The sequence below is a fragment of the Microtus pennsylvanicus genome, chromosome 11 (assembly GCF_037038515.1).
Source record: "Microtus pennsylvanicus isolate mMicPen1 chromosome 11, mMicPen1.hap1, whole genome shotgun sequence".
Classification (NCBI taxonomy): Eukaryota; Metazoa; Chordata; class Mammalia; order Rodentia; family Cricetidae; genus Microtus; species Microtus pennsylvanicus.
In genome coordinates this window covers 22,333,097-22,350,006 of record NC_134589.1, presented here as the reverse complement: position 1 = coordinate 22,350,006, position 16,910 = coordinate 22,333,097, and the positions used below count along the sequence as shown (strand labels likewise).

General features: G+C 43.8%; 1 protein-coding gene across 1 annotated transcript; it reads right to left on the bottom strand.

Moving 5' to 3' along the window:
• Positions 1-2,619: 2,619 nt before the first annotated feature.
• On the bottom strand, positions 2,620-7,272 carry LOC142831800 (keratin, type I cuticular Ha3-I). The gene is made up of 7 exons (XM_075942201.1): positions 6,925-7,272; positions 5,876-5,958; positions 5,191-5,347; positions 3,549-3,710; positions 3,332-3,457; positions 2,925-3,145; positions 2,620-2,737 (listed from the first exon to the last, which is right to left on the bottom strand). Exons 1-7 carry the CDS (start codon positions 7,270-7,272, stop codon positions 2,620-2,622), a joined length of 1,215 nt encoding a protein of 404 aa, XP_075798316.1.
• Positions 7,273-16,910: the final 9,638 nt, after the last annotated feature.

The window sequence follows — 16,910 nt, the reverse complement described above, 5'->3', positions numbered from 1 at the left end:
ACGCAGAGCTCACCAACATACAATAATCTGTGTGCGTGCGTGCGTGCGTGTGTGTGTGTGTGTGTGTGTGTGTGTGTGTAATTTAACCGTGTAGAACTAGAGAGAGAAAGCCAATGGTAGTAGTTGCTGAGTAAGCATAGAACTTGAATTTGTGTCCCCAGAACTCATGCACAATGCTTGGTGCTCACCAGTGATCCCAACACTGAGAAGACAGGGATACAAGGATCCCTGGCCATCCAACCTAGCATAATTAATGAGTTGCAGGTCCACTGAGAGACCCTGCCTCAAAATGCAAGATAGAAAATGACTGCAGAAGAAATAGGACATCAACTTGCCTTTTCATGCACATGCTCACACAAGCCCTCACACACACACACACACACTCGCGCAAGCTCACACACAAAGTATTTGTATGTGGGGTGGCAGGGAGCAAGAAGAGAGGAGAAAAATTAAGCAGAAAGGTGGTTATTTTCCTTTTTACAACCTAGAGAATTAAGGCTCAGAGAGGCCACGTAACACATCAGGAACAGAGCTATTAACTCAGAGACCCTGTTAAAAGACAGAAACTAAAGCATCATTTTGAAAGCCCAAATTTGCAGGTGTTTGGCTTACATCCTTTTAACCTTTATCCACTTTTCAATTTTCAAACATTTATATTAAAATTTGTTACAGCCCAAACTTTTAGTTGCAGCACATAGAGGCCACCAGCAACCTTACTGGGCCTTCACGTGGAGTTATTTGTGTCCACGCTGAATGTTCCAACCACTGTGAGGCACAAGATTGAGTTTCTTACACACAGGTCTGTGGGGACCCTATAAGTCTCTTTAATCCTTATGTTTCAGATGGGTGTTTATCCCTGCATGTTTTTAAAAAATGAGAGAAATAGGTACCTCCACCCGTACACCTGCCATGGGCTCAGATAGGAACCAGGTGAGCCTCACCCATCTGCCTGGCACACGACATTGTCAAGGTGTTAATATGAGTTTCGTAACGACCAGGGGCATGCTGCATCATGATCCTATCTTCTCGGAGTTTGAGCAATTCGTGTGACTTCTGGCATCTCTTATCTTACATTCCGTTGACTGATGGGAATGTGAGTAGATGCTCAATATCAGTGATTCCCTTTTAGAATCAAAACAACTTGACCTGCAGCTGGCATTGCCAACACTGAATTTCCCATCTGGTTGTTCTGGGAACCTATTTCCCACTCAGCCACCAAAACAATCTTTTCATGGTGACGCCAGCTAACCCATCCATTTAATACCCCTGAGGTTTTTCTCTTACCTGAAATAAAATGAGGGGCTGAGAAGACAGCTCAGGCTGCAAAGAGCTTGCTGGGCCTGAGTTAGAGTCCCTAGCACACACACAGAACGCCAGATGCCCTGGTGTGTGCCTGTAAGTTTAACACTGGGGGAGGGGTGGAGGCGGGAGGATCTGTGGGACTTGCTGGCCCACTAGACTAGTTAATTGGTGGGCTTTGGTTCAGCGAAAGATCTTGTCTCGAACAAGGTGGACACTGACAGAGGAAGATTCCAGTATCAACTTCTGGCTTTCATAAAAATATGCATATGCATGAATACACACACACAACACACACACAAAACACAAAAATAGATGATAGATAGAGAGATAGATAGATAGATAGATAGATAGATAGATAGATAGATAGATAGATAGATAGGTGGGTGGGTGGGTGGGTGGGTGGGTGGGTGGGTGGGTGGGTGGGTGGGTGGATGGATAGATAGATAGATAGATAGATAGATAGATAGATAGATAGATAGATAGATAGATAGAATCAGTTCCTCCCCAGAACCAGTGAACCCTGCCCACCCCCAGCCACTTCCCACTCTGCCCATCACTGCTGTCACGCTGGCCCCTTCATGCTCCACAGGTGCAGCTTTGTTCTTTCTCTTGACTTGCTGGTGCCTCTTTCTGGAATGTTCTTCCCCTCTGGATGTTTCTTCACTATTTTTAAGTCTCAACACAGATGTTATCTACCGGTGAAACCAACCTGGACCACAAGTCACTAACACCACCCAGACCTGGACCCACCTCCTCTTTCTATTCTCTTGGTGCTGATTCTGGTCAATGGGTGACAGAAACCACAGGCTACACACAGGGCAGAGGGGTGAATGGACTTTTCATCTAATGGGAAAACACTGGTTAATGTTAAGCAAAACAGACAATTGGGATTTCCATGCCAGAATAGAGTTTATTGGGAGGACAAACAAAGGATTTGTATTGCAACTACAAAGACAAAAAGTGGGACAAAAAAACATTAAGTCCACTTATGCTGTTTCACAAGTGTGGCAACCAACTCACCCACACTCAATGGAATATTTTCAAGTCACATTCCAAGAAGTTTCATTAAAGTATAACATTGGGTATGTAGACACAGCCTTGTGATGGTAGACAGTCTTCGATCCTATTGTAGGTTCCTTAAAAGACAGATTTCACATCTCCTTTGCTCAAGGATCAAACCAGGAGGTGCTCTGCAGTCTGCAGCTGACCCCAGGGACAAGCCTGCCTTTGTCCGGTGTGGTTGCTTTTTGAAATCTTAGGATGAGCTGGAGTTAAGTTGTAACTGGTATCTTTGTCCCCCTTCTGGCAATGGTAACTCTAACGCACGAAACTGTTGCAAGGCCCACACCTAGGTCTTGTGACACAGGGGTTAGAGACGCAGGGCCCAATGGGCTTGTCACATGCGTTGGTTGTGGCGCAGGGATTGCAAGGGAGCCTGGAGAAAGAAAATCATTGGAGCAAGTTAGAGCAGGGTGCATTAAGCACATGGGGAGACACTGAAAAGAGTCAGAATAGTATCCAGACACGCCTTTGAATGTGTGCAAGCAGATGTTTGAAGGGATACATTCATTTTAACCAAGAAAACAACTCACCCCTAGAAGAGCCTTTCAGCCCATACTCACTTGCAGTCCTCGCTCTCCAGCAGGCCCCTGTACGTGTTGATCTCACACTCCAGCCTGGCCCGGATGTCCAGCAGCACCTGGTACTCCTGGTTCTGACGCTCCAGGTCAGCCCGGATCTCTCCAAGCTGGGACTCCACGTTGGTGATCAGGCACTGCACCTGGGACAGCTGGGAGCTGTAGCGAGCCTCGCTCTCTGTCAGGGTGTTTTCCAGAGAGTTTCTCTGTGGGGGGGGGGGGGGGGGAAGATAGAGACTATCACACAGCTGTCCCCTCTAAAGGTCCCTGTATGACCCTCCAAGGAAGTCACAGCCTTCAAGAGCTAGGAAGAGGTAGTGGCCCTAAAGGCATCCCAGTGCCTCTGCCTCCTGACTCCACACTGCTCAGCAGCAGGTCTGGACACTACACACCAGGTTGTGTTGGGCCTGAAGTTCGATCTCCAAGGTGTTGACTGTGCGTCTCAGCTCGATGATCTCTGCCTGGCAGGACTGCAGCTGCTCTGAACTGGACACCACCTGCTTGTTCAGCTCCTCGGTCTGCAAGAGGCAAATACAGAGACGGGCTCAGACCCTGCCTTAGAGTTCTAGGGGACTCAGTTCCTGGGTGACCATGAGCTCAGATGCCCACCTGTGTGGTGAACCATTCCTCCACTTCTCTGCGGTTGGTTTCCACCAGGGCCTCGTACTGACACCTGGTCTCATTGAGCACACGGTTCAGGTCCACAGTGGGAGCAGCGTCCACCTCCACGTTGAGGCGGTCTCCAAGCTGGCAGCGCAGGGTGTTGACTTCCTGGTGGGGGAAAGGGAAAAATTCATAATATCAGAAAGGGTCTTGATGCTCTCCTTGAGAGAATGCAGTTGGACTGCTGGTGCATGTGATCATTCTGTAATCTCAGTTCCTTTCCTTCCCCACATCCTTTTCCCTATGGTCAGTTACACAATCTCCATTCCCTTCCTTCCCAGCATCCTTTTCTCTATTGCCAGAGATTGGTTGATTCTTTTTCTGCCCTTCATACTCAACATAACACTTCTTGTCTAAAAGGATGTGGTCATTTCACGTCAGAGCTGAGACATAGCTGAAAACCATTTAAATTCTACTCCATAAAAGCCCAGGTCCCAAATCTTGCTAGAATATCTCACTGTATCCTTAAATTTTTAATCTTCTAACCATAGACAAAATCTAAAGAAAATATAGAATATTTGCTTCAAAACCTGTCAACCTTGGATAAAAGAGCCTTAACTCTCAATGTGCTGGTCCTGCCAGTGTGGATTTTCAGGAAGGAAGTGAACATCTATACATTTTTCTACTCATCTCTTCATGGAGCCAACAGAACTTGGTCCCGACCTTGCAGAGCCATGAAACAGATTTAACCTGTATCTCTTCTTTACTTTTCCCATATAACTTCTAGAAGCTTCTAGAGCAGTTGTTCCTAACTGTCTTAATGCTGAGACCCTTTAATACAGTTCCTCATGTTGTGGTGATCCTCCAACCATAAAATCATTTTTGTTGCTACTTCATAACTGTAATTTTGTTACTGTTATGAATTGAAATATAAATATCTGATATACAAATGACCCCTGTGAAACATCCTTCCACCCTCCCCAAAGGGGTCATGACCCACAGGTTGGGAACTACTGTTCTAGAATCTTTATAAACTCTTCATCTTTTTTTGAAAAACAGAATGACTTCAGAGGCTCTCAGTGCATGTACAAATTTGGTGCATGACAAGCTCTTGGTGAGTGTTAGCTGTCACCACATGCAGGTTCCCGGATTTATACTTTGCACATATCTGCTTCCTGTGTGCCAGCGACTGGTGTGTACTGGGGAGCACTTTACTCCATGTTTCTGCCAAGCAACACAAAGAGCAGAAAGGGTTTTGGATGGGAATGAAGAGCTGTGGTTTGAGGCTAGCTCAGCCCTCTTGTTGGGTGGCCCTAAGTTACAAAACAGAGAATCTTAGTGGCATCCACAGACACTCTCACCTGGGAGTGACAGAGACTACAGCAGCTGCCTTGACTCTGACCTTTCCTCGGTCCTGACTGAGCTAGCCAACTTCCTTTATTCTTGTTCCTGCCTCTAGCAGAAAATCCTAATCTCCTATCACGATTTTTTTTTTTAAAGATTACTCATTCTCTACAAAACCTTTTTTGTTTAGAGAACAGCTTTCTGGACTAATTGAGGTTCAACCCACAGCCCCTCCCACAGCCTGTGGCAGTCAGAAACAAGTCCTAGCCGGTTCCACCGTGCACTTCACTTTGGGAAACTTCACCTGCTCATGGTTCTGCTTGAGACACAGCAGCTCCTCCTTCAGGGACTCCACCTGGGCCTCCAGGTCAGACTTGCAGAGGGTCAGCTCATCCAGGATCCTGCGCAGGCCATTGATGTCCGACTCCACCAGCTGCCTCAGGGATAGCTCGGTCTCATACCTGCAATTACGGGAGAATTAGGGGACAGACTGGGTAGAAATATGCCTGGCCTCAACTCTACTTTGGTTTGGTTTGGTTTGGTTTGGTTTGGTTTGGTTTGGTTTGGTTTGTTGGCTAACTAGGAATTAAGGATACTAGTTTTTACAACCATCTCCTTCCACTTAAGTAAGAGGTAGTTCCTAAAGGGAAAAGCACCGCAATTGCTTTTACAAAGCCAATGACTCTAAGGAGATAAGAACTTGTAAATTTCGAGGCTTCCAGAAGGAATGCACCTCCCACATTCTCATTGAGTTCTGTGCACGGTAGGAGACCAAACTATCCCAGACACACAGTTCAGTGGAGTTGAGGTTTGGGGTGGAGACACCAATCTACAGTGGGGAAGAGGAGGGAGTTTGGATCCAAGGGAAAGGCCTAGGGGAAATCTTGGTCAGTATTTGCCTGTGTGAACAACAAACTAAGGGGAAGGAAAGAAGGAGACGGAAGACACAAGCAACAATGCCTGCCCCCTTCCACCATCCGCCCACTCACTTGGTCCTGAAGTCATCAGAGGCCAGCTTGGCGTTGTCGATTTGCACTACCAGCCTAGCGTTCTCTGATTTGCCACACAAGATCTAGAAGTTACAAAGGGTAATAAAATGAGCTTGGTTCTTTTCAATACCAGAAATCCTGTTGATTTGCTAATATGGAAACATCAGAATTTAAAAAAAAAAAACATAGTATATCCTGTATCTATTAAAAGTTATTCATGTACAACAGATACTCAAAAATTATCTGCGGGACTAAATCTGAAGACAGACATGCAAATACACCAAGAAACGTTAGCATATGGTCTTCTTTCTCTTTCTTAATAAATAATAATGAGAAGCTGATTTTAAAAATCTATTCACATTTGTGAAAAACAGCTGCTATTCGGTTGGCATAGCTCTAAGAGCAAAAAAAAAATCACAATGTGTAAGAAACTTTCCATCCAATGGACATGATAAACACAAAGCAGCAGGGGTAGGGGCCTAGGTAAGGGAGGTTGTTCCAGTCTCGTGGCCATCCTGGATGGCTTGGTACCATTTCTATCTAGTGTCCTATCTTTCTAGGTTTAGCCAAATACACTAGTTCTCCACTGGATACTATGCACCAAGGGAACTCAGGGGTGTCCAGGTCAAAACAATGGGGTCAGGATTATAAGGTGTCCAGATGAGGAGGGCAACCAGAGGTCAGAGCACCCCACACACTCAGTTAAGGGAGGAAAACATGGTCCTTTCTACTTGGTGGCTTCCTTCTTGGGCTCAGTTCTTTTCTCTTACCTCAAGGGAATATTTTCAAAGCTCAGAAGCACCCAGAGGCCACTCTTAGTAATAGAGGGAAGTTATCTAAACTTCTATAGCTCCACCTCATCTAATGTATGCCAAGAGTCAAAACTAACAGTTTCCAGTTGAAAACAGAGGAGTCCTCCAGAAAGATGTTTAAGAAACTGGAAATATGGGTATCAAATTTTCCCACCATAACAAGAGCTCAAGTCATTTCTGTGTCTCAAATATTCTGACAACTTCCTGTTAGGGATACTATGACGCCCATGCCCTCACCTTCTGCTGCAGCTCCTCAATGGTCCTGAAGTAGGCCTGGTAGGCGGGGCACACCAGAGGGTCCTGCTGCTGGTTCCTCTCCTGGATCCGACATTCCAGCTCTGCATTCTCTCTCTCCAGCTGCCGCACCTTCTCCAGGTAGCTGGCCAGGCGGTCATTCAGGAACTGCATGGTCTCCTTCTCGTTGCCATTGAAGGAGCCCTCACAGAACCAATTGCAGTTGCCGATATTGGCAGGGATGTTGCAGGCCCCGGGCAGGGTGCAGCTATGGCAGCTGTTGGGTATACAGGGCCGGGAGGAGCAGCTGGTGCGGCAGCTCAGGGCAGGCAGGCAGCAGTTGTACGGCATGGTGCTGGAGGGAGTGAGGTGCCTGGCTGAAGACACAGAGTGGATTCTTCAAGCCTCAGAGCTGTGGGTCCCCTTCCTCTGGTGAGCATTTATACTCACTCCAAAGAGGGTGTGGACACATAGGGCAGTCCCTTTTTTTTTTCCTTTGGCTTTGCTCATTTAGTGATGGTCAAAGGCTTCCCCATGCATTTGTTAAGCTTCTCAGAAGATTCCCTCACCTCATAAAAGACTTTACTCGGGCTTCTCCCTCAGTCAGGACTCCTCTGCCATGCGGTACATCATGAGGTAAGAGCTTCGTGGTAGGACTTCAAAGGACGAGACTCATGAAAGGCCCGGCCCTCATTAATAACCTGTGGCAGGTGGAGAGACAGTGTCGCCACTCCATGAGCGCCCTGACACTTCGGTGAGCCTCTGGCTCTGTTTGCTGAAACAGAGAAACAGGATCCTTCCTAGGTCCAATTTCCAAACGTCAGGTTCACAGTTCTCAAAGAGAGGACCAGGTGCTAACACAGCCGAGCTTCTTGTGACATGGATTCTAGACACTTCCACCAACCAAATTACTTTTAGGCCTCGGATCATGGCTTGGCTCAGCCAGGGCACTAAAGTGGAAGGCGGACCAGTGGTACTGGCAGAGGTACTCATACTTGTTGGAAGCCTGCACAGTTCCCAGACAATGCTGGCATTTCTCACAAATCTTAGACCTTGGCACCCTCCACATGGGTCTTCAAGGCAAATGATAACATCCTCATTCTACAATGGTAAATTAAAGTATAGAAGGTAGGAGATCGGGTTATGTGGCTGTGTACCTAAGATCAGTTTCTATTCTTTTCATCATTTCTCACTTCTGTTATACAGACAGCCCACTTCCCTTTGGAACCTCTTCCTGACCTGTGTGTCTCTCTATATAGATCTCTCTGTTTGAACTCCTGAAGGAAAAGATAAGGCTCGACTCATCTTTGAGCCCCAGTTCTAAGACTTTGCCACATGATGGACATATTGAGTGAGTAGGGGTCAAATAGATGAAGATACAAATAGGAAGCCATAAGCCAAGGCAGGAAAAATGAGTAACATATGCAAGGTTTGCAAATTGGGGAGGGCAAGCGTCATCAAGATTGGAGGTTCACAGACAAAGATCTGTGCTGGGGTGGAGCGTGGTGTGGTTTCTAAGAAACAGAGAAGGTAAAAGGGGGACATCTGGGTGGGATTTGGTGCATAGACAATAACTTAGCAGGGAAATCCAGCATGGCGGAAGACCTTGAGCAAGTCTAGGTGTCAGTGAAGGGAAATGGTAGAAAAATAAAGCTGTCTATAGATGCTATAGCCATATGCCACCAGTCTTCTGTGGAAGAGATAAGGGTTTGGACCATCCTGGTATCTACGCCCTGTAGTGTGATTAAAGTTTTGAGACACCGTTTCCACAGATGTTTGCCATTTTTAGGAAGAGAAGGAAAAGGTTAGATGCAGACAGACCAGCAAGGAGATTATTATACCAGTCCAGGAAAGCAGCAATAAAAGAGCCAAAGCAGTCAAAGGATAGAGTGAACAGTAGGGATGATAATCACAGATATGGTAATGATTGGGGCACAGGTGTGAGAGTTATAAATATGGACAAATGGAAAAAAGTATAGAGAGAAGAACAATAGCTGAGGGCCGAACTTTGGAAATTTCAGAGAAACAGAGAAAGGGTGAGAAACAATGAAGGGGATGAGTTTACAGCATCCCAGATGAACAAGGAAGAAAGCTTATCAAAGATGAGGCCATACAGACTGGACAGATGGGTGTCAGGAACATGCTTACCACCCAAGCATAAAGATATGAATTTAGATCCCCAGCACCTGCATCTGCAGCTGGACACAGAGGCGCACAGCTGCAATCCCAACACTGGGAAGATGAACGCAGACGATCTCCGAGGCTCTCAGGCCAGCTAGCCTAGCCAGTTAGTGAGTTCAAGGTTCAGTGACTTGGTTTCAAACACTGAAGTGGAGAACAGTTGAGGAAGACACCCAATGACAACCTCTGGTTCATACAGAGACAGAGAAGGACAGAGACAGAGAGAGAAAGCATCGCATGAGAACCACCAAATACATCCACAAGATCATGAGTGCACAATCAGAACCATGGAGAAGGTGCTGGGTGAATCAAAAAGCTGTCCGGACCCTCCAAGTATGCCTACTATGTACAACACCTATGTTCATAAAGGAACAGCCACACTGAACTTTAGTAAACTGAGTTCTTAAACACGCGGAGTGAAGATGTCCATTTCGTAGAGTCTTTCCACCATATTGCCTTTGTACGCTTCATTACAAAGTGTGTGGGCTTTGGTCTCAACCATCAGAGTTTTATACAGTATTTGGGCCTTGAAAGATAATTGCACTTGAAACAGTTCAGAGATGCCGGGCTTGTTTGAACTCAATGACTCATAACAGTTTGTGATTTAGGAACAATCATCCAAGAAGCACATCAGCGTGCACTGCCCGTGCATAAGACAGCACTTCTGCTCTGTTAAGAAGAGCATTATTTGGTAGTCAAGGGGGACACCTTATCCATGCAGAGGAAGGGCTTCTCACTGTCCTCACAACAGGTGACAGAGTAGACCTCAGAGAGAGATACTCCCTGCCAAATCCAAGTCGTTCAGCTACAGCTGCACCTCAAAATCATCTGAATTCTCTTCCACCTCCTCATGTAGACCCCAAATGCCAAGATGATCCAAAGAGAGAATGGAAATCTTGAACAAGAAGATGCCAGGGTCTTTATGATCTTCTTTTCTGCCCTGCTCTCATTTGCTACTGGGGAAACTGAGCCTCAGCATAAAGAAATGATTTTTCGTGATCGTATCACTGGCACCCTAATCCGCTGATCCTCATTGCATTCCCAGGCCCATCAACACACTACAAAAGTGATGGATAATTTCACAATCTGATCTGACATAACCTGGAACCAGAAGTCAAATGCAGTAGGGAGAGGGGGCAGCAAAAGCTCATCCATTTTCTGTGGTTATGTACTATTGATGAATTAAAGATGCAATGATAGAATCGAGCAATATCAGATTTCCTTGGTATCTCTTTAATTTAAAATGTTCTTTCTAAGTTGACAATATAATTATATCCCAGAAATTTGGATGCAACAATATCCTATTGGCTTCAGAACTTTATCTAGTTGGTTTGGAGTAATTTAGAATGGTAATTGGTTGAGCAATGAGACCCTACTCCACAACAGTACACACAACCCCCTCCACCAAAAAGGTAAACAGAGATAGCCATAACAAAATTTGACTGTATATTACCTTAAAAATTATAGCTGGCTGGCCAATAAGATGGCTCAGTGAATAAAGGCACAATTATTTGTCAACCGTGTTTTATAAATGTAATTTTATTAAGATTTGCTCTGCAGACCTTCATAGAATTTTAGGAGTCTGTACACTGGGTTTTAGTTTGGATTTTTTTCATTTTAACCAGATGACAAATCCACTTTTCTAAAATTAAATGGATCTCCAAATAGTTTTGGTGGTATCTAGAAATCGATGTTCATTTTGTAGGATGTTTGGTGGAGAGCTCCATGTATCCTTCTTTTTTATTGATTTTTATTGAGCTCTACATTTTTCCCTGCTTCCCTCCCTGCCTCTCCCCTCCCCTTCAACCCTCCCCCAATGTCCCCGTGCTCCCAATTTACTCAGAAGACTTTGTCTTTTTCTACTTCCTATGTAGATTAGATTTATGTATGTCTCTCTTAGTGTCCTCATTGTTGTCTAAGTTCTCTGGGATTGTGATTTGTGGGCTGATTTTCTTTGCTTTACGTCTAAAAACCACTTAAGAGTGAGTGCATGTGATACTTGCATCACATGTATCCTTCTAAGTTAAAGAATATACATTTCCTTGGTGACAGTGTCCTTCGCTTTACAGAAGCTTTTCAGTTTCAGGAGGTCCCATTTATTGTTTCTCTCAGTGCCTGTGCTACTGGGGTTCTATTTAGGAAGTGGTTTCCTATGACAATGTATTCAAGTGTACTTCCCACTTTCTATTCTATGAGGTTCGGTGTGGTTGGCTTTATGTTGAGGTCTTTAATCCCTTTGGACTTGAGTTTTGTGCATGGTGATAGACATGGATCTATTTCAATTTTTCTACATGTCGATATCCAGTTATGCCAGCACCATTTGTTTAATTTATATGCTTTCCTTTTCCATTTGATATTTTTTGCTTCTTTGTCAAAAATCAGGGGTTCATAGGTGTGTGGATTAATATCTGGGTCTTCGATTTGACTCCAATGGTCCTCCTGTCTGTTCTTATGCCAATACCAAGCTGTTTTCAGTACTGTAGCTCTACAGTAGAGTTTGAAGTCAGGGATTGTAATGCCTCCAGAAGTTATAGAATTGGAAAAGATCTTTACCAACCCCATATATATTTGGGCTGGTCTCCAACATATATAAATAACTCAAGAAATTGGTCATCAAAAGAACAAATAATCCAATAAAAAATGGAGTACAGACCTAAACAGAGAACTCTCAACAGAGGAATCTAAAGTGGCTGAAAGACACTTAGGGAAATGCTCAACATGCTTAGCCATCAGAAAAATGCAAATCAAAACAACTCTGAGATTCCATCTTACACCTGTAAGAATGGCCAAGATCAAAAACACTGATGACAACTTATGCTGGAGAGGATGTGGGGTAAAGGGAACACTCCTCCATTGTTGGTGGGAGTGCAAATTGGTACAGCCCCTTTGGATATCAATATGGCAATTTCTCAGAAAATTAGGAAACAACCTTCCTCAAAACCCAGCAATACAACTTTTGGCTGTATATTCAAAGGATGATCGGTCATACCACAAGGACATGTGCTCAACTATGTTCATAGCAGCATTGTTTGTCATAGCCAGAAAGTGGAAACAACCTATATGCCCCTTAACTGAAGAATGGAGAAGAAAAATATAGTACATTATACAATGGAAATTCAACACAGCAGAAAAAAATAATGACATCTTGAAATTTTCAGGCAAATGGATGGATCTAGAAAACATCATATCAAGTGAGGTAACCCAAACCCAGAAAGATATACATTCTATGTACTCATTCTTAAGTGGCTTTTAGACATAAAGCAAAGAAAACTAGCCTACAATTCACAATTCCAGAGAACCTAGACAACAGTGAGGGCCCTAAGAGAGACATACATGGATCTAATCTACATGGGAAGTAGAAAAAGAAAGCCTGAGAATTTGGGAGCTTGGGAACCATGGGAAAGGGTTGAAGAGGAGGGGAGTGGAAGGGAGGGAAGCAGAAAAAATGTATAGCTCAATAAAATTAATTTAACTGCTTCTTTCCTCTTCTTTTTTTTCAATAAAATTAATTTTAAAAAAATAATATACAATTTCACATCACCATTCTTCTTTCTTATTTTTATGTGTTTGGTCATTATTTTATGAACTAAAGTATTATTAGCTTTAATGACTAAGCATTATTTGTAATAAATCCAAATATATCATGGCTATCTCTGTTAAAATTGCATTTATTGAAGTCAGAGAGACAGCACAGCAGGTAAAGGTTGAAGTCTGTTGCCAACCTACCCACCAAATCCACCTTCCTGACACCCACACGGTGGAAGGAGAGAATTAACTCCTCTAAGTTTTCCTCTGATTTCACATGTGCATAATGGCCTACACACACACACACACACACACACACACACGTGTATGTGTGTATTAAGGCCAAATCTAATTTTAAATTAATAATAAAACGTTCTTATTTTCTAAAAGGCTAATACTAATTTTAAAGCCCAACTGATTTATTAAGCATCAGGTTAGATTAGATAATGATGAAAAGAGGAGAGGTGAACTAGAAATCACAGACAAGGAAATTGTCAGCATACAGCACAGGCTTAAAACAGAAAACATTACAGACAAAATGAGAGACAAGCTATAAAGGTCCAAGATCTACTTAAAAGAATTTAGAAGTGATGGTTGAAGAACTCAAGGATAGCCTTCCTCCTTCTGGAAGACATTTGTTAAACTGTTCAAAATTGATAAAGAAAACCAATGTCTCTAGAGATTTATTTCAAAAGGCTTACAATGATACTGAGGTGCATGGATTCAAGATGCTCATAGCAATGTCCTAAGAGCTTCTGGAGGTTCTAGTGTCTAAAGAAGACCTGTGCCCATTCTTCACAGCTCTGTCTCCATTAGCATCATGGGCTTGGCAGCTGAGTGGCAGTCCCAATCCATCTCAGCAGCCCTCTCACAACCTGACCCTTTCACAACCCACCACCAGTGTCCTATCCATTGGAAGAACCCAGATAGGGTGGCCAGTGAATGATCCAGTCCCTTTATCTCTAACACCTCAAGGTGGTGGCTAAGATACCCCATGTGGATTCAAAAGCTAAGACGGATTAAAAAAAAGAAAAGAAAAAAAAAGCTAAGACGGTGTGGAGGTTAATCTTGTCATCGAGGTAAGATTTAATATCAGCACAGAAACAAATCTCTAGGCATGTGTGAAGAATTCTCTAGACGAAGTTAAATGTGGTGAGAAGACCTACCTTAAATATGAGTGATGCAATTGCACACTTGGGGTCCCCAGGCTGAATCAAAAGGAGACAGGGAGTAGAACACAGCTGTGCACCACTCTCTGCTTCCCTGGAGCTGTGAGCCAAAGCCATCCCTTTATTAAATTACCTTTCTGAAGTATTTTTGTCACAGCAAGTCACACAAGGAACAAGACCGAAGACCATGCTCCTGTAACTGACCTGAAGTGTTAACGCAAGGCTGAGTGAAGTTCCTGCTAGCGTTTTCATAGAAATTGACAAACTGACTAGTATTCGTGTGGGAATGGAGTCAAATGGTCAAAACAGTCTTTAGAAAGAAGAACAAGGTACTGGAGGCGTCACATTTCCCGACTTTCCAACTCACTACAAAGCTGTCGTCAACACGGTACCAGCACAACTGAGAGAGGAAAGAACGGTGGTTTGGATGAGTGATGTCTAAGTAGCTGGGCAGCCACATGCAAAATAACCAAGTGTGGCCTTCGCTTACACCAGAAAGGAGCAGAGAGCCTGACACGGCTATGCATTCCTACAATCCTGGCGCTCATGACGAGGAGGGGAGAGGATGGTGAGTTCGCGTCCTGACAAGGACATACAGAAGGAGCCTGTCTCAGAGGCTAACTGTAGGAACTCAAGCTAGAAAATTTGAGGGAAAAATAGGCATGAATCTTCTATAGCTTGGGTTAAGAAATAGTTTCTTACCAGTTGGTGGGGCCACACATCTTTAATCCCAACACTCAGGAGGCAGAGGCAGGTGGTTCTCTATGAGTTAGAGGCCAGCCTGGTCTTCAGAGTGAGTTCCAGGACAGCCAGAGCTACACAGTGAGACTCTGTCTCAAAAATAAATAAATAAACAACCTAACAAATGGAAAGAAATAGTTTTTTATATAAAACATCAAAATCACAAGTGATAAAAGTAAAGTTAGGAGACTGGAAGGATGGCTCAGTGGTTAGGAGCACTTCCTGCTCTTCCAGAGGACCCAAGTTCAGTTCCCAACTCCTATTTTGGGAGGCTCACAACCAATACCAGCTCTAGATGATCTGACACCCTTTCTAGCTTCCACGAACACCTGCTTTCATGCCCCCCCACACACACACGCACGCACACATGCACACCCACAAGATTTAAAATAATTTAAATATTTAAAACAAAATTAGGTTGGACTTCAAAATTTAAAGCTCTCCTATGCAAAACATATTTTATTTTCATCGGGAAAGTGAAAAAAGAACTTCTGAAGGGAAAAAGCAACATTTATAAATTATTTGCTAGATAAGAACCCTCTGTCCAGAACATTAAAACTCATTTACAACTTAAAAGACAAGTGAGCCGGGCTTTAAAACCCAGGCAATGGATCTGGGTAAACATTTCCCCAAAGATCTATAAACAGCCTACACACACATGAAAAGAAGTACGACTCCATGAGTCATCAAGGAAATGCAAATCACAACCACAATGAATGCTACTTCACGTGCACTGGGATGACCTGGGCTTTGGCTGTTGTTGTTGTACGAAAGGGGAAAACACAGGTGTTCCTGAGGATGTGCAGCTGGAACTCTTGTATCCCGTCGGTGGGAATGTCAGTGACCCAGAGACAAGTCTAGCAGTTACTAGGTTTGTGAAAGTATACAGTTAACATAACCCAGCAATTTCATTCTTGTGTATTTATACCTCAAATAATTGAACTATATGCCCAAGTAAGGTGTGAAGACTCACAAGTGAAGGCCCAGGATGAATGCCAAGGCAGCTTAGGCTGTGGAATAAGACTGTACCACAATAACAAAGGGGGTGAGGACATGACTCACATGGTAGAGAGCTTGCTAAGTGAGAATCCATGTTTAGATCCCCGGTACCCACATAAAAGAGCTGGAGGATGACTCGTGCCCATAATTCTAGCACTGGGAAGTCTAAACAGAAGGGTTCCAGAGTTCCACTGGCCAGTCTATCCAAGTCAGTGGGCTCTAGGCTCAACAAGAGACCTCATCTTCAAAACTAAAATGGAAAGCCAAAGAGAAAAACGGACAGCATTGGCCTCTGGGTTCCATAAGTGCACATACGGAAATCCATACCTGTATGAACACGTGTCACAAGTAATACACATAGAAAGAAGGAAGAGAAGGAGAGAGGGAGTATAGAGAAAAAAAACTCATGTCCATACTCAAACTTGAACCCAAAGATTTAAGACAGTGCTACTCTAATAACTCAAAACTGAAAACAATCCAAAACCTCAATGTTCACAGTACATGTTATATTTTGGAGAATGGGTTGATCTAATGACACTAGATTATACCAGAGCAGCCAGTCGCAGAAGATCACATATCCCATGATTCTACTCGTATTATTACCAGACTTAGGGTCACACCCAGAGCCCCAAAAAGCCAGTTTCAACTGTCCATCTTCAGTAAACCCAATTAAATCAGCTGTATTGAGAGAGAGAGAGAGAGAGACAGAGAGAGAGACAGAGAGAGACAGAGAGAGAGACAGAGAGAGAGACAGAGAGAGATTCATTCAATGTGACCATATTGGGAAGAGGGATAAAGAGATCCAGTAACGAACCCCAAGAACTTCTTCAGGCTTCTGAAGTCGTTTAAGTAGAAAGCTGGGTTAAGCATATTGAAGTGGTCTAGGTCAAAGTGTAATCCTGCCTATCATTGGTCCACCGTTGTTTTGGCTCCACTCTCCTGCAAGGCTCTCTGACAAGTTGCAAATCCCTTCCCAGGGAGAAAAGTTTCCCCTCTGGTTTTAGGTTCTCTCTTGCAGGCATGAGATCCATGGGGAATTCCAGTTTCTTAAGCCCATTGTGTAACAGAATTCCTTTTAGTGGTTTAGTAGATTCAAACTCCTGTCCTTGTCTTGTAGTGACTTAGACAAGAAAATAACAAGAACTCTGGAGGTGTCAGTCCATAATGGATGTGTTTATCACATTCACATGAGACTTTTTGCCCAATTGTTCTGCCCGTTTAATGCCAGCCTGCATAGATGCTGGCACTCACTGTGTCTAAGGAACGATAGGACAGGACGGGGTTAAACCATAAAGTCCCCTTATGCTTTCAAGTGGCTTTATAAGAACCACACAAAGAACAAATATTCTGAAAAGGATGAATACAAGTGAAACT